Source organism: Rhinatrema bivittatum, chromosome 1 (assembly GCF_901001135.1).
Source record: "Rhinatrema bivittatum chromosome 1, aRhiBiv1.1, whole genome shotgun sequence".
Classification (NCBI taxonomy): domain Eukaryota; kingdom Metazoa; phylum Chordata; class Amphibia; order Gymnophiona; family Rhinatrematidae; genus Rhinatrema; species Rhinatrema bivittatum.
In genome coordinates, this window is record NC_042615.1 from 96,459,085 (window position 1) to 96,486,138 (window position 27,054).

Here is a 27,054-nt window from a genome sequence, read left to right on the forward strand (position 1 = left end):
TACAGTCCTTTCTGGCTATGGCAATAAAATTCCATCTAGACAAACCCCCCAAGTTGTTGTCTCTCAGATGAATGATCAGCACCTCCGGCGCATGAAAAGTCCTGAACAACATCTGCAGGACAAACTTCAGCTTGTCCCAATGAATTCTCCAAACATTGCACAAGTGATGACAGATCCCTTCTGGAGCCAATCCTAGATGTTCACCATAAGGGCAGACAATCTCACATTCAAGGACCAAATAAACAAAGAAATAGCCCATAACCCTGTCCACCTAAACCAAATGAACTCCCAAAAAGAAGAAAATATAGTTGAAATCATGCAAAGCTCCACATCATGCCACCAAAATCTGGATGTATGTAAGATGCAAAAGTCCTCGAACTCAATGACCAATTTGCTGTATGTCTCCCTCCTCCAAACCCGCCTCTTCCGCAGAGATGGCTGCTCCAATGTGGAAGGAGTACATACTATAATAATGAGGATCGCCCCCCAACCATGCAATAGCTCCTCTAAACACTCCCACAAACTGGGAACGTGTCAAAGGCAACCTGTCCTCATGGACCAGAAAGAGTGCACACCCAATGGGAGCACTCACCCCGTTCAATGCGTTCCCCCTGAATTGCAAGTGCCACCACCAAAAGAATCAATTCTAGAAAGGCAATAATCCTAGTGATCCCCACCAGGCACCAAGACTCGAGCCACTGTGCCGCACAACATACACTATCTCAATATACCCCAAAACCATCCGAACCCACCGTGTTCGAATAGAGCTCCAAGTCCCAACTAGACACTTGCGGTGCCTACATTAAAAGACTCCAGAAAAGTATCCCACGTGCGCAGCTCCTCCCGAATCCACACATCAACCAGATGAAATGATGTGCATAACACACATCTGCTGTGGCAGCCATTACACGCATAAGGAACACCCTACCCATTGAGATGACTCAATAAGCAAAATTAGGAGATTCAATGAGGGACTGCATGTGCCTCAGGGTGACCTTCTTTGTTGCCCTGACATGCCTCACCAATTCATGAAGCCTATGCACCTTCTTCTCCAGCAAATGAGAAACAATCGCCTCCTAATCAAACTCAATTCCCAAAAAGGTCAACCACAAAACTGGCCCTTCCATCTTGACTTGCATGATTAGAATTCGAAAGAGTGCAGCCACCCACAGGAAACCACTCAATAACTCTAAACAAGCCCCGGTATCCGATGGACCCACAAATAGGAAATTATCCAAATAATGCCCCATGCTAGCAAGCCCAACTGAACAGACAGTCAACCAGTGTATGAAGGAACTGAAAAGCTCAATCAGAGAACAGGAGATTGTGGACAACATAGGCAGGTAACGTTCCACATAATATTGCCCTTGGAACATTAAGCCAAGCAAAGTAAAACAGTTGTGGTGGATGGGCAGCAAACGAAAAACAGATTCAATGTCAGCCTTCACTAGCAGAGCTTCCCTACCTGCCATTCTAACAAACTTGACCGTAGACTTGAAAAAGGCATACTTCACCATACCTAGCTTGGGCAGGACAACATCTTTGACAGAAGAGCTGACTGGGGAAGAGAATTTCAGAATCAAATGGTACTTTCCAGCCTCCTTCTTGGGAATGACATCCAAAGGAGACAGATGCATCAGTTGAAAAGGAGGGTTCATGAAGGGGCTGGCAATCCTATCCAATTCTCCTTCCCTGCCCAGCTTCTCCTGTATGAGTGCCAAAACGATACCCATGGACTTGGAGTTCCTATGCGTACCACCCTTACCATGGCAAGTATAAGGAATACGAAAACTCTCATTAAACCCATCCCTCAAAACTGCTTCTGCCCTCCAACATGGGGTACCTCTCAAGCCAAGGCATTATGGTGTCAACGTTAATAGGTGTAGGGGTACGAATCAACAGAGAGTCATTGTTTTCTACCATGGGCTTGCCCTCTAGATGGACACTTTCCATACTTTGCAGTGGAATGTGCACTGCCGCACACTGTGCAGAAGTATTGAAACTTGCAGTCGGGGAAAGGGCAGAAAATTTGTTAAACCTTCAGTCCTAATGAAGCCAATTGTGTCTTGAGAGGAATGAAAGGAAATATTCCCAAGCCCCAGCTCCAACCATCCTAACTCCCCTAACTATTCTTTAGTCCTCATTTTGGTAAGCCCCAGGACATAAGGAGGTTTTTCTCCATTTTATAATGAAAAGCCTTATTATAATGTAACCATGTCCACTCTTTGTAATCCCAAAAGGCCCCCAGTATACACTCCCATAAGCCAGCAGGGCACTGTATTGTTAGGGGTCAGCATGACCCAACATTCTAGCCAAACACAGTGAACAATGTACCCAATTTAACACATTCCTAGGCACCCTCCTATGCTTTGCCTCATGCTCCTTCTTCTTCTTGCCCCTGCCCCCCTTATCTGCACCATACCTGCCCTCCAGCAACCTAAAAATATCAATGTATTCCTGCTTCCTAATTTTCCTACATAGCTTTTGAAGGATGCTCTCCCATATTTCCATCAGAGCAACCAAGGAAGGATGGCTCATATGCTGTTTTAGGCCGCCCATGCCACTCACACGCTGCTCCCCTCCTGTGGCCCCTGAGGCATCTGAACTTGAGGTTGGCCAAGACGAGAAGGAAGATCCTCTTCCTCTTTCCAGCATTCCATGCCCCAGGCAATGCTCAGCAACAGCAGGTGACTCAGCAGTTCCCTCAACCTCCATCTCCCGCTGTCCAGCATGCAGCATTAGCTAAGGATGCAACAGGTTCTGCTCACATGACTCATGTTGGGATGTCCTGGGCTGGTTATCACCTCTACTAGTACCTACAAAAGAAGAGTTAAGTGGCCAAGGAACAGAACCAGAACCTCCCTGTTGCCATCTGAACTCGCAAAGGCACCAGCCATTCCCATAATGCCGCCATTCGCCCCATGCCCTTCCCAAGGCAGCACCCCAACCATACCACTCCATGGACCTGAAACCAAAAGATCCAGCCACCAACAAACACCACCTCATCCATAGCCTCCCTTGTTTCCCCATTCAGGAACCAACCAGACCCCTCTTCCAAGACCACCTATAGGAAAGCCTCCTGGACCAAACCTACTCATTTCCAACTCACCACCACCAAAATACCACAAGGGAAACCAACTGGGAAGGCCATCCAGTGAATCCAGGCCCTCCATCGGTGCCCATCTGCACCCGGAAGAGAAACACTCCCAGCTTCTGTCCCCATAGAGTACCTACCTGACGAGGCTGACAGAGGAGAGAAGACCCTCCTAGCACTCGTAGCATTGGGTTCATGGCCTCCACTCAATGCGCTGCATACCTCAGAGGCCTTGCCCTTCATGCAGGAACTCTTCTTCCTCACTTTCCCACATGCTGTAGGATCAGAGGCAGGGATCAGCAATCTGGCCACCACCTCCCACAGCAAGCTCTTCACAGGGCCCAGAGCACGCCTTGCACCATCCTGATGGCTGATCTGACACCTCACCAGCACTCGATGGGGGAAGCAGGACATTCCCTGTCATGCCTGAGCAGTGTTGCCAGATGCCAAACATGTTTTCAGACCAATTGGTCACCCAATATAGCCCAAAAGTAGCCCAAAGCTCAAGAGCTGTGAAAATAATGTTTATTCTGTACGATAGTATACAGATTCCTGCATTGTCTGTATACAAGTTTACAAAATTAACAATGTATATAAAAAACTAAAAAAAGATTGATAGAAAAGTATAAAATCAAGTTGTCATGTTCAGTGTGCAGAGCTGCGCCATTCAAGATGAATTAGAACTTCTAATTTAGAAGCAAGTCCAGGTTGGGGACCTGACCTGACACCCCGCCCCCCCCCCCCCCCAGGGCACTATTTATTTTTGCCTCAGCCATGCTGACCCCTGACATTCAATGCAATATTGTAAAAGCAAATGAAAAACTACAAAAATGCATACATTGTGCAGATATTGAATACTCACACACAGTTTGGGTTTGAAAATCGTGCTGGCAAATATGTGGCATGCACAGGAATTGGTCAAGACTCATTAGCTGTTTAGCTGTTATGGTCCCGGGCCATGCCCTAGGAACTCCACTTACCCCCAGGCCAGTCCAGGCCGCTGAAACACCGCCGAGGCCTGCCGGGTCCTCCTGGGCTCCTCCCGGGGGGATCGCGAGCTTCCAATAGTGAAGTCTTCATCGACCTCCTGGTGCCGGCTGCTTCCCTGGCCCATCTCCTCTGGTCCTCAGTCGCAGAGGACCCCGCCTAAGAGCCAGCGGCTCGGGTCCTCATGGGCTCTTCCCAGGGGAACCGCGGGCTTCCAAGGGTGAATCCTTCTTGGGTCATCTCTTCAGCGCCGCCTCCCGGCAGCAAGGATTTAACTATGCCGAGGATTTAGCCCTGCAGCTGGGATCCTACCTTGCCTTGCAACGAGGTTCACTCTGTTCAGAGTTGCTAGTTGCCTGCATCGGATCCCTGATCTTCTCTTTGGTTTCTGACTTCTGGTTAGTGACTCCGGCTTTGTCCCTGGACTTCCGATTCAGCTTCTGTTCCTGACCTTGTCTTCGGCTTCTGACCCTGGCTTGTCCACTGACTTCTGGCTTCAGCTTCTGTTCCTGACCTTATCTTCGGCTTCTGACTCCTGGCTTCCGACTTTGGCTCGTCCAATGACTTTTGGCTTCAGCTTCCATCCACCAGGGGGCCTCGCCTAAGTCTCAGCAGCTCGGGTCCTCACAGGCTCCTTCCGGGGGGACCACGGGCTTCCAATAGTGAAGTCTTCATTGACCTCCTGGTGCCGGCTCCTTCCCTGGCCCATCTCCTCTGGTCCTCAGTCGCAGAGGACCTTGCCTAAGTCCCAGCGGCTCAGGTCCTCACGGGCTCCACCCGGGGGGACTGCAGGCTTCCAAGGGTGAAGCCTTCCTGGGTCATCTCTTCAGCGCCGCCTCCCGGCTGCGACATCCACTGTGGGTTCTCACAGTGCATCACCTTCCTTCGCAGCTGACTCAAGGGTCCACGTTCCTAACAGTTTGCAAGGCCATGGACCCGGCGGACACCGTGGGCTTGAAAGCCATCCCCGGTATTGCATAGCGGTTGCAACAGCAGATCTGCATTGACTCCCTGATGATGACCGTGCAGAGGTTAGCCGATCGGGTAGAAGAAGGTGCCGCATTCAGCCCTCCGGTACCCGTGGCCGCGGTTGATAGCGGACTGGCCACGCCCACACAACTGCCCACACCCCCACGGTACTCTGGGGATGCGAAGCTATGCCAAGGATTTCTTAATCAATGTTTTATCTGGTTCAACCTACTGCCAGCCCAGTTTCCCACGGATCAAATTAAAACCAACTATATTTCATTGTTGGATGGGAAACCTCTGGCGAGGGCCTCCCCACTATGGGAGCATCAGGACTCCTGCCTGGCTAATCTGGAGCAATTTGTCGAAGCCTTCCGACAGATTTTCGACAAGCTCTCCCGCAGGCCTACTGCCGCCTCAAATTACTTCAGCTACGCCAGGGCAACCGGCCCCTGTCCGACTATTTATTTAAAATTTTTTCTATACCGTCAAGTTAAATACCATCACAATGGTTTACAGAAGGGCATGATAAAGAGAAATATGGGTGGTATAGATTACAAATTACTCATGTGCCATCATAGTACGGTAACAATTTAAAATAATAAACTAGGAGTGTAAGTTAAACCTGATTGTTAGGAACAAATTAGGCAGTTTGATTTTAACATTAATATGCTTATGTAGGTTACTAAAAACTTCTAGCTTGGTGCATTCTTATCGCGCAACTATTTTTCCCCTTTTCTTTATCTTTATAAAATGCTTGTTTAAAAAGCCAGGTTTTCAGATTAGTTTTGAATAATTTCAGATTTGTCTGTAGTCTTATTTCAAGTGGCATGGTATTCCAGAGTGCAGGACCAGCCAGTGACAGTGCTCTTTCCCTTACTTGCGTGAGATGTGCTGATTTGACAGAGGGGACAGTTAGTAGAGCTTTATTTGCAGATCTCAGGTTTCTTTGTGGTACGTGCACGTGCAGTGCCGTGTTAAGCCAGTGCAGTGGAATTCTGTACACTAGCGGCTGAGCTGAAATGGGGGGATGACAGCCTCCACGGTATATTCTTGAAGGGTCTCTCCCCAAGACTCCAAGACGAGCTGGCAGCCAGGGATCTCCCGGAAGACCTGAACAGCCTCATCGACTTGGCAGGTCGCGTGGACCGCCATATCCAACACTGGTTCCAGGAGAGGAGGCCTGCTCGGAAACCCGGGAGCTCCGGAACCCATGCAGTTGGGCCGGGGCCCAATTTCTCAGGAGGAGAGAAGAAGACATCGGGCCCAGGGCTTGTGCCTATATTGTGGGGGCAAGGGTCACTTCTTTGCTCGATGTGCTGAGCGACCGGGAAACGCCAGGACCTAGGGATAGTCGGGGAGCTAACCCTAGGTAACACCACTTCTGCCTCCCCGTGCACTGTTCCAGTGACCATATTACTCCCCGGAGGGAACTTCGATACGCTAGCCCTGATTGACTCCAGAGCTGGGGGGAACTTTATCCTCTGGGACTTAGTCCAGCGACTTCAGATTGGGGTCCAACCTCAGACGCCTCCCATCCGAGTGTCCTCCATTCATGGGACTCCCCTTCCAGGGACCATTTCTACCTGTACCAAGCCCTTAACGCTACGCACTGGTCTCCTGCATGTAGAGGAGATCTCGTTCCTCATTTTGGAAAAGTCCATGCAACCGGTCATCTTGGGCCTACCCTGGCTTCGGAGACACTCCGCGGTTATCGGAGCCCTCCATACTGAGGAGATCTCATTCCTCGTCCTAGAAAAATCTATTCATCCGGTCATCCTAGGCTTGCCCTGGCTGAGAAAGCATTCGCCAGTGATAGATTGGGAGTCCCTTCAGATCACATCTTGGGGGAACTACTTGCTTCCGTCAGTGTCTTCCGGCTCGCTCTCAACCCCCGCTTCTGCTCCTGGCAACCCATTTAGCAGTGCCTCCGCAGTACCACGCCTTCCAAGATGTCTTTTCCAAAGAGAAGGCCGAGTTACTCCCTGAACACCGGCCCTTCGACTGCACGATTAACTTACTGCCGGGCACCACGCCACCTCGCGGACGAGTGTACCTGCTATCCCTTCCAGAGACCCAGGCCATGTCCACATATATCAAGGAGAACCTAGAGCGGGGGTTCATCAGGCCCTCGAATTCCCCAGCTGGGGCCGGATTCTTCTTTGTGGGGAAGAAGGACGGATCTCTTCGGCCCTGCATTGATTACAGGGGCCTGAATCGTATCACTCGACGGAATCGCTATCCACTGCCCTTGATTCCCGAACTCCTGGACCGTCTTCAAGGAGCCAAAATATTTACAAAGCTGGACCTTAGAGGGGCCTACAATCTAGTAAGGATCCGTCCGGGGGACGAGTGGAAGACCGCCTTCAACACCCGGGACGGCCATTATGAGTACCTCGTCATGCCTTTCGGCCTTTGTAATGCCCCAGCTGTATTCCAGAACCTCATGAATGAGGTACTTCGAGACTTGCTACATACCTCAATTATAGTTTACCTTGATGACGTGCTGATATACTCTCGAGACCTGGAAACGCATCGTCGACATGTTCGCCAAGTGCTCCAGAAATTGAGGGAGAATCGGCTCTACGCCAAATTGGAGAAATGCCAGTTTGAACAGGAGTCTTTACCCTTCCTAGGGTACATCGTCTCGTCCACAGGCTTTCATATGGATCCTGGTAAGGTCACCGCCATCAGTAACTGGCCGCAACCGGTGGGAGTCAAGGCCCTACAACGCTTCTTGGGCTTCGCAAATTTCTACCGTCAGTTCATCCCACACTATTCCAGTCTGGTAGCCCCGTTAACGGCCCTTACCCAGAGGGGCGCCGACGCCCGGAGATGGTCACTCGCCGCTGTACAAGCCTTCCAAGACCTTAAGGAAGCATTCCTGCATGATACCTGCCTCCGACACCCGGACCCCCTGAATCAATTCATTGTGGAGGTCGACGCCTCCGATGTGGCGGTGGGGGCCGTGCTTGCCCAATCTTCCAAAAGCGGCAAAATCCTGCCCTGCTCGTACTTTTCGCGTAAATTTTCCCCCGCAGAAAAAAATTACGGTATCGGGGACAAAGAAATGCTCGCCATCAAACTAGCTTTCGAGGAGTGGCGCCAATGGCTGGAGGGAGCTCAGCACCCTATAATAGTCTATACGGACCACAAAAATCTGGAGTATCTATGCCGTGCCCAGCGTCTCAATCCCCGGCAGGCGCGCTGGTCCCTCTTCTTCAGCCGGTTTAATTTCTCGCTCCACTACAGGCCGGCAGCCAAGAATGTCAGCAGACGCTCTCTCCCGTAACACCGAGACGGACGACACCATTGAACCTCCCCAATACATTCTGGACCCAGCCAAGGTTCTCGTGGCCGTATCCGAAGTGGCACCCGCAGGTAAGACTGTGGTCCCAGCTTGCTCGAGGAAGAAGGTGTTAGCATGGGCCCACAATTCGCTAACCGCCGGCCATCCAGGGATGGCCCGGACTCTAGAGCTCTTAACCGAATTCTACTGGTGGCCACGGGTCAAGGAGGATGTTCGACTCTACGTCCAGTCTTGCGCCACATGCGCCCGACAGAAACCGCTGCCAGGCCGCCCCTGGGGTTTTCTCCAGCCACTGCCCATCCCTATGGAGCCATGGACCCACGTATCCACGGATTTTATAGTGGAATTACCTCCGTCGGAGGGAAAGACTGTGGTCTGGGTCACCGTCGACCGGTTCTCAAAAATGGCACACTTTGTGCCTCTTGCGAAACTACCCACAGCTCCTGAGCTGGCCGAACTATTCACCCAACATATCTTCCGACTCCATGGATTGCCTCTGCACATTACTTCGGACAGGGATCCTCAATTTACGGCAAAATACTGGAGGGCTCTTTGCAAAAAATTTGGTGTACAACTGAACTTGACCACCGCTTTTCACCCCCAGTGCAATGGCCAAGTCGAACGCACCAACCGAACTCTGAAGACCTTCCTCCGAGCCTTTGTCAGTGACTTGCAAGACAACTGGGTCGCCCTTTTACCCTGGGCGGAGTTTTCGTACAACCGCCACAAACACTCCGCTACTCTACAGTCCCCGTTCCAGATGGTTTATGGGAGGATTCCCAAACCTCCTCTGCCATTGCCATTGACGGTCTCGTCCCCGGCGGCGCAACTTACGGCTAACCAGCTACATCGCCTCTGGCACTCCACCCAGGAGAAACTTCGGCAGACGGCCGCTCGATCCAAGGAATATGCAGATAGAGTCCGGCGAACCGCTCCAGTTTTACCGGGGACCAAGGTATGGCTGAGTACCAAGAACATTCGGCTGCGCACTCCTTCCATGAGGCTAGCACCCCGCTATATTGGTCCCTTCATCGTGGCCGAACGTATTGGGGCAGTGTCCTACAGACTACGCATGCCCTCCACTCTTAAAATACATGATGTCTTCCACGTTTCCTTGCTCAAACCGGTGGTCCTTTCCCGATTCCAGGCTCGGCCTCTGGAACCCATTGCCACCACTGCTGACCCAGAGGACACGTATGCTATGGTAAAAGAGGTTCTGGACGTTCGGATCCGCCGCCGTCGTTGGGAATACCTGCTCTCCTGGGAAGGTTACGGTCCCGAAGAAAACGCCTGGGAACCCGCCTCACATATCCTGGATAAGGACCTCCTCCTCCAGTTCCATCTGGTTCACCCGGACAGGCTGAAGCCCCTGGGGGGGGGGGGGCGCAGGGGGAGGGGTACTGTTGCGATCCCGGGTCGGCCCCGGGACCGCCGCTCACCTCCGACTCGGCCCCGGTCCTCCTCCGGCTCCGTTCGGCCCATGCAGGCCTCGGGCGCGGCGCTCCCACGCCGAAGAAGCAGCCAGCGGCTGGCCCCGCCCCCTAGCCACGCGCGCTAGGGCTCTAAATTTAAAGGGGCCAGTGCGGGAGATTCTTCCATCCGGCTGGTGACGTCAGACGCCGCAGGGCTATTTAAGCCCTGCAGTTACAGCACTCCCTGCCTTGCAACGAGGTTCACAGGTCCCCTGTTCTTTAGTTGCAGCGTTCTTGTTCCTTAAACTCCACTCCGACCCGGCCTGACTTCTGACCCTTCTTTTGTCTGCTCCTTGGCTCTGGCTTCGTCCTCGGATCTCTGGCTCTGACCTGCTTTCGTCCCCGACTTCGCTCCTGGCTCTCCTTCTTGGCTCTGGTACGACCTCTGACCTCTGGCTTGATCCGGCTCCGTCCCTGACTCCGACGGCTCTACGACTCGACTGGTTCCCGGACTCCGTCTCGGATCTTCATCGCTCCGTGGTTCCTGAGTTCACCGTCCCGAAGATTCTCCTAAGTCCCAGCGGCTGGGTCCCTACAGGCTCCTCCTGGGGGGACTCCGGCTTCCAGGGCGAATCTCCAAAAGTCCCAGCGGCCGGGCTCCTACGAGCTCCTCTCGGAGGGGCGCCGGTCTCCAGGTTGAAGTGCTCCCCAACTACAGGGCCCAACATTGTCCAGTCTCCTTCCCATCGCCGAGTCCTTGGTAGCATAGGACTCCATCTTGTTCCGGCATCCAAGCATTCCCAGGTCCGTCAAGCCGCCTCCCGGTCGGGACCGTTTGCTGGGGTCCTCCGCAGCATTCCATCACTCATCCTGACCGGCCCAAGGGTCCACGAATCCCAACACATCCCTGGTCAACATAGCATTGAATAGAAAACTGCTTCTTTCAGAACAACACTAGGTCTTACATGCTTCCATGCAAGGCCCTTTCCACCTCCAATATTTGTTGGAAGTTCAGCAAAAGAACTTATTCCCTCGCAGATTGCCAATACTGCCACACATGTGCCAAATGCATAACAGAATCTCGCTTTCAAGAGCCCCATAAAGTCCCCACCACTTGGGACAAGTAGCTCTTAGATGCCAAAGGGCCTCTGTGGGAAATATGCGCTTGCCAGCAAGCCATTTCATCAGGGTTAAACACTAACTTCCCTTCTCCCTGACATTTGCCTGAATAAAAGCATCACTTGTGCTTAAGTCTCTGCCTAGGAAAGGATACCTGACTGTCATGTATTTCTCTGGCTTATAATTATTCCTGATAGCCTGAAAGTAGGGCTGGGTGTTCCCTAGTCAGAGGCAGGACAAAGTCAGGAGGTATAGATTTCAGCAGCCAATGATATGATCCGTGCACACCCCCTGAGCCAAAGCCAATGGTGTAATGACTCTTCTGTTGCTATGGGAAAGTAGCCAATCATGTAATGACACATCATCTGCCTTTGTATGAATGTACAATAAAAGGAAGAGCCTCGTGAGGGCTCATCCCTTGCCTTGCCTTCTCTCTTCCTGCCTGCCATGAAAGCTGTCTGATGCCTCTTCATTACTCCTACAGGCCTCTGAATCCTGGTACATTGGCAAAACATTGTGTCATTGTTGGCAGCATGCACAGGATTTGAAGGCAGCTGAGGTTCTGTGTTTGGGATTTAAGGAATAGTTTCAGATCTCCTACATAAATACCTTTTAGCATATTAATTCACCTAACTCCCAGTCAGCCAGTCACCTAGAGAGTTTTATTCACAATAAACGTAAAATTGAGCTTGAACTGCAGTGGCAGGTGATGGGCCTCTTCTCCACTAAGCCATTCACTGAGATGATTACTTCTCTTTTGTCTGTTATAACAATGAAAAAACCTAGTTGATACAGGTTGATACATAATCTTTCTTATCTAGAAAGTCACTTGGTGAATGACTACATTGTGCCAAAACAGCCTTGAGGCAATAAGCCTCATTTGATAGTGCTCTTGCACCACTCAAAGAGTGTGATAAGGGCACATGAATGTTCGAGACCGACTTAGTCTACATTCTATTTGCTTCATGTGCACCTAAACATTTACCCAATATTGGGATTTTGTTTTGAAGGGGCCATATTTATTTTGAAAAATGCATGCTTATGTGCTGTTCTCTCATTCATTGAATTTGAGATATTTGGTATCTTTATTTACTGGGTGCTGAATAAGTAATTTTAAACAGATCAGATGGTTCATTAATTGGATGACTTCCTGTTTTTGGACAGAGGGGATTCACAAAAATGCACTCAGTTGTTTTAGAAATTTCATAATTTGGTGCAAGATTTCAGGATTCTTCTATCTGCAGACAAGTCTCAAATCCTATCCACTTGCATCACCTTCTTGGATCAAGTTGGATTTCATGCAAAACGTATCCAGATAACTAAAGGACAAATTTCAGCACATGTGATCCGAGTCTAAAAGATGGACAGGACCAAGAAGATGACACTGAAGAATATGAAATTTCTAATCAATAGCCTGGCATTTGCTTGACAGACAGTACTGATTGGTGGTATGTTCTTACACCAGTTTACACTATTCATAGTTGGTATGTCTTGAGATCATTACAGGATACAAGTTAGGAAAGATACTCTATGAGGTTCAGACCAATTGACAAACATTCTCCTCAACATTTAAAGGATTGTCTGCCCTGCTGACCCCTAGGGTATTCAGCTTTGATCTTGAACTGTATTCCGATGTAACAAGTGGACAGGCTTTTGGTGTATACTTCAAGGTAGCATGGTGCACAGAACAGTGGCCACATGTATGAAAGGAACTGGGTTTTACAAGAAATATTACTTAGAATTATTACCTATTGTGGTTGCCCTTCATATCTGGGAAGACCATCCTGGAAATAGGAGGGTGGTATTTTGGTATCACAATTTGGCTGTAGTGAAGATTATAAGCTGCCAATCCACCAAGTACTCTTTGAGTTTCTAAAGGAGTTTGTGTTAAGCTGCCTTTGCAGGATATTTCTTCTAGGATCTGCCACGTGCTGGGAGTCCATAATGAAATTGATGGCTGTCTTTATTGAAGTGGTCCTTGTTCAGGAACCTAATACTGAAAGCAGACATCAAAGATCACAAGATTCTTGTCTATCTGTGGTATTTGGAGCCAAGAAACATGGGAACTGTTGTGACTATGTATTGCCCTGTTCACTTGGAACACTTGCTTAAAAGGCTACAACAGAATGTTGACCTTTCTTACAAACAAGGGATGGAGGGTCAGAATGATCCTCAAATGCATGGTGATAGAATATATATTAGACCAAAATGAATGGGATTGTCAGTGGGGATTATATGTTTGCAGTTGGCTGATTTGGCATTTTGGCTTTGTGATCAAGCAAATCATGACTAGAGAGATGTTGATTCCTATTGGTCAACAGTGATCCTTCATAGACGAATATGTAGAACTGTTATGGTATATGACCCCTGGTATAGTGTCATCCTTTTTTCAGTCCATGTAATTTCAAACCAATAGCCTTTTTCATTACCTTAAGGGAGATGAATTGATGGTGTGGGCCTTAGCTGGAAGCTCTTTATACATAAGAACATGACCACCATAAGCAGTTTTTTATTTTTAGCAGTATTCAAATGGGTTTTAGAGGCAACAGGGCTCAGAAATGAATGCTATGGTACCAATTCCTTTAGAGTAGGAGCAGCCTTTAGCATGGCAGCATCAAGTATTCCTGTTCAGGTAATACAGAACATCGGCAGGTAGCACTTTTTGGCATATACATCATATAGCGTGGGCAGATGATACCTTGTACTGCCAATTATTAATTAATTTGTTGTTTGTTCCTTCTTGTAGAGCAAGACCTGATATGGATTGTCAGCCACTCATTCATATCCTGGGTGTGAAAGTGGCCAAACTGTGGATGCCAAATGTGGGCCATGAGGGGTTGCTTAACAGGTCTATTGGATTGGCAGAGGGAGTATGCTCTGGGAACATATGCTGCCACAAATGAAAGAGATGGTGGCTGAGGAGGCATACTTGGGAGATCCTCATCTTATACCTTGGAGGCAGTGACATTGGCCTTGACACCTGTCAAATTGTGATGAATAATATGAGGATGAACTTGGCTCTTCTTAAAAATGTATTACCTTCATTAACCATAGTTTGATCAGAGATTATAATTCAGAGGTGCACTAGCACTGCAGGTTATGGAAACTAGGGATGGACAAGGTCAACAAACAGATGGGAAAGTTTTAACATCATTAGAGGGCAGATACTTATGACATGATTTGCTAGATATAATCTGCTCTGGTCTGTTCAGGCCAGACGGTGTTTGCTTCTCAGATTAGGGCCACAAGAGTTATTCCTGGATGCTCCTAGTTATTTCTAGGAATAGCCTAATGGTTAGAGCAGTGGGCTACGAACCAGGCTGTCGCTCATTGTGACCTTGGGCAAGTCACTTTATCCTCCATTGCCTCAGGTACAAAAACTTAGATTGTAAACCCTCTGGGGATAGGGAAATACAGTACCTGAATGTAAACTGATGTGATATCTCAGATTGAATGTCAGTATATAATAAATAAAAGCTATACCTGAAGTTTTGCTTTTCAATATTCTAAGACTGTGTTTTTAGTTGAGTGGGAATTTTGCTGCTCATTGTACACATGAATGCCCATATGGACAGGGGAAAAGATCCTATGGCAGGGTGCTCAAGGTTGAGGGTTAGGATATGGGGAGGAGCCTAAAGGCATGATTTTTTCAGGTTATAGTTAGTTCTCCAGCCTGTTTTAAGTTGCTTGGGTGAGCCTGGGATAGGATCTAGTCTAGATGTCTGGGTCTTGTCCCAGTCGGTGGCAGCCAAAGTCCAATTTTATTGGGACAAATAATCTCATTAATGCATGTGTCAGCCATTGGACCCTGTAGTTGTGAGCCCTGGTGGGCTGCATATGGTAAGCGGAATATAAATTCCGGATGGCATTCTCTTCTTCCCCCTTAAAGAAAAATATCATGAGTATGGAGTTTTTGACAGAGAATATAAAAGTTGAGAAACCAGAAAGATTCCCCTGTCAGGTTATCAAATAAAGTTGTCATGAAATTATTCAACTTCTAATTGTTATATTGTGTATCTTAATAACCTCTAGGGGAGGAGCCAGGGTCAGTCCTACCCTAATGTTAATACATTTTACTAGCTGTCAGCAAGAAATGTAAATGTCTGAACACAGTTATCAGTGAAGAGTAAAGTACAAATCCACAGTTTCTGTTCAGGCTTGTAAAATAGACCTCATTACTGGGCAAATCCTGACAGATTCCAACAGAGTTTAATGATTACATTGTACTGCATTTTTTACCTTTATGTAAACTATCAGATAACACACTTCCAAGAGTGAAAATTCATCAGATTTTATTCTTTTCTGAAAGCCTTATTTGCTTTATGTCATATGTACTTATTAGCTTGTAGGAAAAGCATCTCTTTGTTGGTGTTCTTTAGAATCTCAAACAATATGTATGTATGTATGTATTTATTTATTTATTTATTTATTTATTTATTTATTTAACTCTTTTCTGTACCGACATTCATGAAAAGTATCATATCACATCAGTTTTCAGTTTACACAGAACAAGGGAGGTAAACAACTTTAAACAAACCATTTTATGAGAAGCAAAGTTACATTAAACAAGGAGGGTAGAACTTGGGAGGCTGAGGTAGCCGGAAAGCAAAGGATAGATAAGGTAAATAGCAACTAGACTGGCAGCGGATGCTGAACTGCTTGAGTATGACTAGGTATGATTAGGTGGCATTTTGGAGTTTCTGAAGGTTATGGGAAGGCTTGAAGGAATAGCCAGGTCTTGAGTTTTTTCCGAAATGTTAGGAGGCAGGGTTCTAGTCTAAGGTCCGAGGGCATGGCATTCCATATGGCAGGTCCCGCTGTTGAGAATGCCTGTTCTTTAGTGGCTGAGTGAAGTGTGGCTTTTGTTGAGGGGACTTGCAGGGTTCCTTTGTATGCGTCTCTGATGGGTCTAGTGGAGGTGTGAAGTTTGAAAGGGGTCTGAAGGTCGAGCTGTAGCTGTTTGTGGATGGATTTATGGATTATGGTGAGAGACTTGTATAGAATTCTGTAGTTTATTGGAAGCCAGTGAAGGTTCCAGAGGATGGGAGTGATATGAGCTACTCGGCTGGAGTTGGTCAGGATTCTGGCAGCCGCATTCTGGAGCATCTGTAGTGGTCTGGTGGTAGAGGTGGGGAGAACCAGGAGGAGAGCGTTGCAATAGTCTATTTTGGCAAATAGCGTGAGGACCGTCCTGAAGTCATGGAATTGGAGGAGGGGTTTGAGTCTTTTCAGTAGTTTATAAAAACAGTCTTTGGTTGTGTTAATGGATTTCTTTAGGTTCAGACAGTGGTTGAAGATTACTCCTAGGTCTCTTACATGCGTGATCGGGGTGTAAGGGTGGGGGGGGGGTCAATGTGGATGGGTCAGAGTGGTCAGAAGAGATGAGGAGGAGTTCAGTCTTGGAAGCATTAAGGACCAGGTTCAGACTGGTATGGAGGCGGTTGATGGATTGGAGGCAGATCATTTGAATGAGCTGAACAGTTGTAAACAATGAACCATATTTATTACCAACTTGTATTCTTAGAATCTTAATTCTCAATATAAGGGAGTAAGACAATAAGGGATAATAGAAAATAGATAATAGAAAAGAGCCAGTTTCATGTCTTTTTAAAATTTTCTTCTATCTTATATTTCAGATTGGGACAATACAAGGAACATATCTTGCCCTTGAATATATGAAAACACAAAATGGAGGTGAAGGAGGGGTTATTATTAATATGTCATCATTGGCAGGTAAGGCAATTTATTGCTTAATTAAATGTATATAGGTTTTTCCCTGTCAGTTAATTTAGTCTACCTATTAAATTCTACAGTAATATGTAGGCATGCCTTTTGAAAGTGTGACAATAGTAGTATATTGTTTCGCCAATATACAAATGGATCTTAAAATAAACGTGCAATTCATGTTTTGGTTCCTTTTCAGTAGGGTTTTTCCCACAAATTTCGGTTTGTGGAACATTTGATTTGTTTTAATTGTGAAACAAAAATCAAACACCTATCCCTCCCACCCAGAAAAATACTGGGGCCAGGAACCTCCCCAGCCCCCACTTACCTGATCTGGTGGGGATCCGCCGACGGTAAGGCCTAGACACAAGCCAAAGCCTAGGCCTGTATAGGCCAAAGCCATGATATGTCACCGCAAACTTAATTTAGGCCTTTACAGTGGATGGCAGTATTTTGATGTATGGCAATGCTATACAATGCCGTATATCAAAATGGGGTGCAAGCAAGGCGTTAATTAAATCTGGTGTGACCCCAGTGCATGGCATCAGTTTATGAAGAAAGAAGATAGAAGAGGACTGTTTCGTGGAGATCTCCAAGGCCTGGGCTCCGGGCCTAGGCCTGAACCCAGGCTAAGATCCAAGTGTTGGGACCCAGTCCAGGCCATGGCATTGGGCCTGGATCCAGGCTGAGGCACCAGCGGAGGCCCAGGTATTGAGACTATCTCTGAGCTGGGTCCTGGCATCGAGCTTGAGTCTGGGTCAAGGCCTTGGTATCAGGACCCAGCCTCCAGGCCAGGATGTGGTTTTGGGCCTCGGCTCATTAGGACTTGGCCTGGCATTGGATCAGATAAGTGATTGTTCCCTGAGTGAGGCTCATGTCTTGGCCAAGGCTCCGGTGTCATGCTTGGGCCTAGGCCATAGCCCCTGTTTTGGGCCTCGGCCTTTGGCTTAGGCATAGGCCTGATGCCTTCATTTCAAATGAATGCAATGAATAAGGTTCATTTCATTTGAGTGGGCCCCCAATTCATTTCAGGCCCCCTGAATTGCCCTTATTGTTACATTTTTGCAATTTGTTTTTAACAAATGCACATCCTTAATTGTTATGTTTTTATTTCATTCATATTTCTTGCTTAGAACAAAGTGACATCATCAGTCAATCATGGAATCATTCTGAAAATTTATTCTTGCATCAATTAATTTTACTTTGATTTTATAAGAAGAGTCAAATGGGAGCCTAGGTAGTACCTAGAATGGGAACATGCTTTCAATTTAAAAATTAAGTTCCTTCCATTGAATTTCATACCGGGTGAATTCCTGGTAACATTTGTAATAATGCCGTGGATATGAACTGATCCTTTGTATCACCCGTTTGCCAACAGTTTGTAAATAAATTTGCTGACCAAAGCAATTTTGGAATAAAAAAGAAAAGAGAAAGTGATTCTTAAAAGTTTGTGCCAGCTTTGCTGCAGTGCAAAACTTGTGCCAGATTTATTAACAAAAAAAATGCCATAACATTATTTTCAAAGGGAAAAACACTGTTGTAAAAGTGGAGAAAATCTATAATAAATCAGTCTTATAGTTTCAGTTCATTACTCCTTTCTGATCACTTCCTAAACCCTCCTTTTGAGGGCGAAGATACTTTAGTGAGGATATAAATAAAGGTATCATAATTAAAATATATCAAACAATGAAAACTGAATTATAATATATGCTTTACTCTTAAAAAATATGGGTTTAATTGGTTAACCAAAAAGTATTTTTGTTTATATCATTCTAGAGCATATCATTATCAAGGGTCCTAAGGAACACCTTATGCAGTTTGCAAAAGATACAGTTTCATACCTTGGGGGTTAAGACCCAACTGGATCTAAAGCAATTTTTACTGTTCTGCCTTTTTTTTTACTTAATCAATTTTTTTGAAATTTGAAGGGTTTGACCTTAAGGACATTATAACCAAACTTCAGGAAAAAAAAGTACATTTTTTTTTAAAAATAGCAAGTGATTAAATATCATGGTATCATCCAGAAATCACTCTGTGACCATAATTTTCTTCTGACTGACACAGTTCAGTTGCTATCTAACTTTCACAGACAACTTATTCCAGAAAATGGCTGCCAAAATAGAAAAAGCTTTTGCCCTGACTTGCGCTGTTCACACCATCTTAAAAGAAGAACCTTAAGTAACACCCTTTGATTAAATCGTAAACTTTGTCTTGGACAAGACCAGTTTAACTTATCTAATCTGAGATAGTCAGTAGAAAATTATGTTGCCATTTATTGAGCCAGAATAGTTTGGAGGCTACCGAGCATATGAATTACCCCTAATACAGAAGTCATACGAAACATAGTATTTTGTCAGGTTCCTGCAAAGTACACCAGTCAGAACACAGTGATTGAAGCCTTTTCACTCCTCATGTTTGGATAATGAAGAGAAAGACAATTATCATTGGAGGGAAGTAATTATTTTACTTTTGGCTCATGCATAAAACATTTTTATAAAAAGTTTCTGAACTGCCTTGCCTTGAGAATGATGATTATACATGACCCCCATAAACTGTTAGACAAATATAGGTCTTAGCTGCTGGGTGTTATGATGGTCTCATTAATTCTATGCTTATGTTGTTGTTCTGAAAGTTGTTTGGTGAATGCCATATAGTTGATGAATATATTTGTTGCATTTCACATTGGACTCTTTACAGTGGTTAAGGTCTCTCAAATAGACCATTATAGTAATCTAGGTGCAAGTCAACAGGTGAATGAACCACAATCTTAAAATAATTTGCCTCCAAAAACAGCTGATGTTTCCTTACCACTCTTAACGTACCATAAATCTTTTGAACTTTCTTAGCTACATGCACCTCATAATGAAATTTAGACTCCAGATTCATGCCCAGATTTTTCACCTTCTCCCTAGTTGTAACGTGGACCAGATTGTATTTCAATGCAATCTTTCAGTGCTTCTGGGTTCCCAACTCCTATTCTGAGGACCATAGTTTTAAATGAGTTCAGGAAATCACAGGCCAACAGGATCACAAAGAGGCTTAATTCAACCTGTGAACAGTACCATTAATCATCATAGCTTCAAATTTAACTACTGATGATTTGTTAATTTTTCATAAGCATTTATAATTCAATTAGCTTACAAAATACCAATGTAAATATTAACAAATTGGAAAGGCTATACACCCAGATGAAACCAGCATTCTCATAGGACAAGCAGGATGGAAGTCCTCACATATGGGTGACATCACAAGATGGAGCCCAATCATGGAACACTTTTGTCAAAATTTCTAGAACTTTGACTGGCACCTACTGGGCATGCCCAGCATGGCACTAAACCTTCAGCCAGCAGGGGTCCCCCTTCAGTCTTCTTTTTTCCACGCAGCAGTAGCCACGCGGGTTAAGGAACTCCACAGAGATGCCTGACAGGAATTTTCCTCACGGAATTACTAAAAACTTTCATACTCCACAGGGGTATTGCTTCCACGGTACTCCGGTAAGTCTCTTACCTGTTTTCGGTCGATTACCATTGAGTTTGCCCTTGCGGCCTACTGGCTGTCGACCGCACCGCAGCTCAATTATTCAAAGGCCATGGCATCGGGGTTCCGTCGGTGCTCTGACTGCGCTCGCACCATGTCCATAACAGACCCCCATAAAGTCTGTATAATGTGCCTCAGGTGCGAGCATGATGTCCTGACTTGCACCAAATGTGCCTTAATGACACCAAAAGGTCGCAAGGCCAGAATCGAGAAAATGGAACTTCTCTTCAGTTCTCAAACTATGACGCCATCTATTGCTTTGACGTCGTCTGAACCGGCACCGTCCACTTCGCGCCACATCGGGCACCGACTGATGACTGTTTGACGTCGACAACTTCCCGGCCATAGACTACCTCTACTCCCCCTCGGGACCGAGTGAATCATAGAGAGAAACATCAGCATCGACACCGAAAGCCTCAGAGCATCGATGAAGGAAAATCATCGACTTCGCCATCGTCCGAGCCACCATCGAAGAAACCCCGTCCAGAAAAGGCATCTACCATTTCTGGGACTGGGTCACCAAGGCAACCCTCATCCGGATGGGTATTGGGAGCCGCAACTCCGCCTTTAACGGTGGTCCCTCCGGCTATGCCTCTGCCTCCTTCTCCCCTTCCGGAGCCAGGGCTGATTGCTCCAGGTCTTCATGAAGAGCTGGACCGGATGGTTCAGGAGGCCACCGATAAGGCGATGCACAGATTCCAAGTTCCTCCAAAGCCGAAACCAGTGCTGGTTGTGGAACCGACTACCGATCCCATTCCGGCAGCATTGGCACCGCTGCTCTTGAAGATGGAAGCGCTTATAGCCACTTTTCCACCGATGGTTCCTGGGTCACTGACTCTGGTGCCTTCTCCACTTACTCTGTCATAGGGAGGAGAAACACTGTTCTGTCTTCCTCCATCGGGAGTCCTGCCGATGTCTTAGCTATTGATGCTGATGCAGCCATCAATGCCACCGATCCATCCATCGATGCCCTCGATGCTTTCATTGGTGCCTCCAATACTTCCCTCGATACCTTCAGAGCCTAGACCAGGACCTTCAGGAATACCTTCGTCCCCTCCTTCTCAGGTTCCTAAAGGGACAGGTGCTGATCCCTATGACACCTGGACTGATGATTCAACCCCCCCGACACCGATGATGTACCATTACCACCTTCTCCTACTGAAAGCAGGAAGCGTTGTCCTCCAGAAAACTTGTCCTTCATAAATTTTGTGAAGGAAATGTCTGAGTTTGTTCCCTTCCAATTACAGACAGAGCAAGATGATAGACACCAGATGATGGAGCTGTTACAATTCCCGGATGCTCCCAAGGAAATAACATCCATCCCTATCCATCAGGTTCTTTTGGATCTTCTTAAAAAGAATTGAACACCCTGGTTCGGTAGCTCCAGTCAACCGAAAAGCAGATACCACTTACTTGGTCCAGTCAGCCCCAGGGTTCCAAAAACCTCATCTGGATCACCAAACTGAGGTGGTAGAATCTGCCCAAAAGAGGGCACAATGCTGAAAACCCCACTCTTTCTTCCCCCAGGTAAGGAGCAGAAATTCCTGGATGCCATTGGCCGGCATGTCTTCCAGGGATCAATGCTCATCTCTCGGATCACCTCTTATCAGCTGTATATGACCCAGTATAATAGGGTCTTATTCAAGCAGATACAGACTTTGCAGAGTCCCTGCCTCAGCAATTCCAGGAACAGCTACAAACCCTGGTTCACAAGGGTTTTGAAGCTGGGAGACATGAAATAAGGTCCTCTTACGATATCTTCGACACCGCTTCCAGGGTATCTGCAGCTGCTATTTCTGCAAGAAGATGGGCCTGGCTTAAGTCTTCGGACTTGCGCCCTGAAGTACAAGACATATTGTCCGATCTGCCTTGCATAGGAGACAATCTGTTTGGTGAACAGATCCAGCGGACGGTGGCGGAACTCAAGGAGCATCATGAGACCCTTTGCCAACTCTCTCTGATGCCTTCTGAGTATTCCTCTATACAACTACTCAGGAAGGACACCAAAAAGTAATTCTTCCGTCCAAAGAAGTCCTATCCACCACCATCTAGAGGTCATTCTATGAGACCTTTCCAGAAGGCCTAGTCTCGTCAACCTCGTAAACAAAAGCCACAAGCAGCTCCTCAGCCGGGCCCTGCTTCCAGTTTTTGACTCCTGCATAGGGAGCAGCAGCCAGCTTCCACTGCCACAGATACCAGTGGGAGGTCGATTGTGCCATTTCAACAACATGTGGCACACAATCATTTCGGACCAGTGGGTCCTTGCCATAATCTCTCAAGGTTATCACCTGAACTCTCTCTCCATCCCACTGGATTCCCCACCTTGGCTGATGTGGGGAACATCAGACTATTCACTACTTCTGGATCAGGAAGTTTCCCTACTCCTTCAATCCAGAACAATCGAACCAGTGCCCTACTTCCAACAGGGCCCAATGATTCTATTCCCGGTACTTTCTAATCCCCAAAACATCAGGCGGCGTTCGTCCAATTCTGGACCTGCATGCCCTCAACAAATACCTCCAACGAGAAAAGTTCAAGATGGTAACCTTGGGTTCCCTCCTTCCTCTTCTGCAAAGAGGAGACTGGCTCTGCTCTCTAGACCTCCAGGACGCGTACACACACATTACGATAACTCCATCTCATCGCAGATTTCTGGTAAGCCCCAAGCACTATCAGTACAGAGTGCTACCATTCGGCCTGGCATCTGCACCATGAGTCTTCACCAAGTTCCTCGTAGTAGTAGCAGCCTTCCTCAGGAATCAAGGTGTTCACGTCTACCCCTATCTCGACGATTGCTTGATCAGGGTTCCCACTCAGCAAGCTGCTCTGTCGTTCCTACATCTTACCTTACACACTCTGATTTGACTAGGATTTCTCGTCAATTACGCGAAATCCTGCTTAGTCCCATCTCAAACTTTGTCCTTCATAGGGGCAGACTTGGACACCTTTCGATAGCAAGCTCTCACTCTCATTTCTCTCGCACACCAGCTACAGTCTCAACACCGCTCGACTGCACATCACTTTCTCATGCTGCTGGGACACATGGCGTCCTCGGGACAGGTTACCCCAATGGCCCGCTTGGCCATGAGAGTCATGCAGTGGACTCTAAGGTCACAATGGACTCAATCCGTCCAACCACTATCGACCATTGTCCACATCACCGACCCACTCCGTCAGTTTCTAGCTTGGTGGAAAAATCAGATCAATCTCCTCCAAGGCCTACCCTTCCAGGCTCCAGATCCTCAAATAATTCTTACCACCGATGCTTCCAATCTTGGCTGGGGAGCACATGTCACTAATTTGCAAACCCAAGGAGCTTGGTCTCCAGAGGAAGCCAAACACCAAATCAATTTCCTGGAGCTACAAGCAATCAGATATGCTCTCAGGATGTTTCGAGATTGCCTGTCCAACCAAGTCATCTTGATACAGACGGACAACCAGGTAGCCATGTGGTACATCAACAGGGAGGGATGGGCTTCTACCTACTGTGTCAGGAAGCGGCACATATATGGGCGGAGGCCCTCTCCCACTCGATGTACCTCAAGGCCACCTACTTGCCAGGAGTGGACAATGTGTTGGCGGACAAGCTGAGTCGCACCTTTCCACAACACAAGTGATCCCTCAACCCCACGGTAGCCAAGTCTATATTCCAGCGTTGGGGGTTACCATCACATAGACCTCTTTGCGTCACTTCAAAACCGTAAAGTAGAGAACTTTTGCTCTCTCACTCTCAGCCAACACTCACAGCCAAGTGATGCGTTCTCCCTCTCATGGGCAACCGGTCTCCTATATGCATTCCCTCCACTTCCACTTCTCTTGAAGACTCTCGTAAAGCTACATCAGGACAAGGGAAGCATGATCCTGATAGCACCTCACTGGCCATGCCAAGTGAGGTTTCCGATCCATTGGGACCTCTCCATTCGCAGGCATATTCCCTTGGGAAAGGACCCGCTTCTGATCACTCAGAACGGCAGGTGCCTATGCCACCCCAATCTTCAGGCCTTGTCCCTGACTGCTTGGATGTTGAAAGGTTAATTCTTCAGCCACTCAACCTTTCAGAGCCAGTTTCCCGTGTCCTGATTGCTTCACGGAAGTCTTCCATGAGAAAATCTTATCTTTACAAATAGAACAGGTTTAAATCATGGTGTTCTTCTCAGTCCCTTGATCCCTTTACCTGTTCCACCACAAAGTTTCTAGACTATCTCTGGCACTTGTCAATATCAGGTCTAAAAACTTCCTCCATTAGAATGCATGTCAGTGCAGTGGCCACCTTCCATAAAGGTGTAGGAGATGTTCCTATTTCAGTACAACCCCTCGTAATACGTTTTCTGAAGGGCTTTCTCCACCTCAAGCCTCCACTTCACCCTCCGGCCCCTTCTTGGGACCTCAATCTAGTTTTGGGATGGCTCATGAAATCACCATTCGAGCCTCTCCAATCCTGTGATCTTCGCTATCTCACATAGAAAGTGATTTTTCTTCTGGCAATCACATCCACTCGCAGAGTTAGGTAACTAGGGCCTGTAATTCACTATCTGCCTCACACTAAACTTCTGCACGACTGGGTAGTACGCATCACTCACCCTAAGTTTTTACCTAAGGCAATATTGGAGTTTCATATCAATCAATCCATTATACTACCCACCTTCTTTCCCAGGCCCCATTCTAATCCGGGAGAACAGGATCTGCATACCCTTGACTGTAAATGGGCTCTAGCGTTCTATCTAGACCATACAGCTACCCACAGGAAAAGCACTCAGTTCTTTGTTTCTTTCCTTTCCATCAAATTGGGGTAGCCTGTAGGAAAGCAGACTCTCTCCTCCTGGTTAGTGGACTGCATATCCTTTTGCTATCAGCAAGCAGGCATTTCACTTCAAGACCGTGTGAAAGCACACTCTGTCAGGGCCATGGCAACTTCAGTAGCACACCTATGCTCAGTGCCGCTTCCTGATATTTGTAGGGCTGCTATCTGGAGTTCTCTCCATACCTTTATAGCCCACTATTGTTTAGACAAGCCTGGAAGACAAGATTCCATCTTCAGCCAATCTGTCTTGCACAACCTTTTTGCAACTTGATGTACCAACACCCTTCCGCCTGCCTGTTAGGGTTCAGGATGCCCTCTACCAAATTCCACCCTAGTTGTTGTGCCTGTTGCATGTCTTTGGGTACATTTGGTGCATACTCTGACATCCTCAGCTCAATACTCACCCATATGTGAGGACTACCATCCTGCTTGTCCTGTGAGAAAGCAAATGTTGCTTAAATGTAACAGGTGTTCTCACAGGACAGCAGGATGTTAGTCCTCACGAAACACGCCCGCCACCCCGCAGTGTTGGGTTCATTACATTTTCTTATTTTATTTTTTGGCACTTCCTATAGCTTTAAACAAGACTAAAGGGGTCCCCTGCTGGTTGCAGGTTTAGTGCCATGTTGGACATGCCCAGTAGGTGCCAATCAAAGTTCTATAAACTTTGACAAAAGTGTTCCATGATTGATTGGGCTCCATCCTGTGATGTCACCCATATGTGAGGACTAACATCCTGCTGTCCTGTGAGAACACCTGTTACAGGTAAGCAACATTTGCTTTCTTTCGTTCCTGTGACCTTGTTGGAAAGACTTGCAATGCCCTATCCCTATTTTGCCCCCCAGTTGCACTTTCTGAGATGGCCACATTCTTGTGTCTGATCCAGTGCTCCATGGTAACAGCTGCCGTTTCACACTCAGCGGTGCCTCTCTCCTCTACACAACATGTGTGGCTAACTGTCAGTTCCAAGGCTCCAGCTGCTGGCACTGCTTTTTCCTCACCACAACACCCTCTCGTACCTGCTTGCCCAGATTGTGTAGATGCCTGTGTCTGTGTGATCGTTCCAAGGCCCTGACTACCACTACTGACTTTTCTCTGCAACGGCACTTGTTTGCTTGGTTTGTTCAGATGCCTGTACCTGATCAATCGCTCAGAGCCCCAGGTTGTCTTCACACAAACTCAACTGCGCTTTTAGCAGCACATAGCCTGTGTGAGCTAATTTATATACATACCTTTTAAAATCAGACGTATGCACATAGATCCCAACGCTGCCCTCCCCCTTAATGCCTCTTCGTGCACATAAAATTGTGCATGAAATCAAGTTACATACATACTTTTATGCACACAAACTTTAGGAAAATTTATAACAAATTATTTATGCAGATAAATCCATGCATAAATGACTTTGAAAATTACCCCTAAAGTTATAAAAAATATTAAACAAAACAGGTAAATAAAAAAAAGAATTCAGCATTTTGAAAGCATAACATATAACATTTACCCTCTTCTTACCACTATATTTAAAATATCAAATATAAAAACTGCACCTAAAATGAACTTCTGTCACTAAAATCTCATTACAAAAGCCTAGATGAATTGAGTCTATCAGTTTTGGTACTAGGATACACTAGAACCCATTCATCAAAGGATTTTGGCACATGTGTGTAACCCCAGGGGGGAAAAACCCTGATTTTGGTACCAAAAGTTTGCATCTCGATGTTTAGACTCCAGTTCTCACAACCCAAACACAACTAATTACTCTCGGCCGGGGAAAACCTCTGTGAGTAATAAGAACATGGGAGGTGTTGGCTCAACACTGCTCCGACTGCCAGGTTTGAGGTGTCGACCTCTACTACGAATGGTTGACTGGGGTCAGGATGGCGGAGGCATGTGTCTAGCAGGAAGGAATTCTTAACATCCTCGAAGGCTTGGCAGGCTTGGTCAGGCCAGTCCGTCGCATCGGCTCCTTTCTGGGTGAGCGCAGTCAGGGGAGCCACAATACGAGAGTACCCAGGGATAAAGTGTCTATAGAAGTTAGCAAAACCGAGGAAGCGTTGTAATGCCTTGAGGCCCCTCGGCCATGGCCAGTTCCTGATTGCAGCGA

General features: G+C 46.9%; 1 protein-coding gene across 4 annotated transcripts in view; it reads left to right on the forward strand.

The window, feature by feature from the left end:
• Positions 1–27,054, forward strand: part of HPGD (15-hydroxyprostaglandin dehydrogenase) — a 306,229-nt gene that overhangs the window by 212,218 nt on the left and 66,957 nt on the right. For 3 of the 4 annotated variants that reach the window (XM_029577562.1, XM_029577483.1, XM_029577727.1), the window contains one exon: positions 16,525–16,621. In XM_029577562.1, coding sequence (XP_029433422.1) covers positions 16,525–16,621 — 97 coding nt within the window. Of the gene's footprint in view, positions 1–13,634; positions 13,921–16,524; positions 16,622–27,054 lie in introns of all 4 variants that reach the window. The other variant, XM_029577645.1, reaches the window with a different exon arrangement.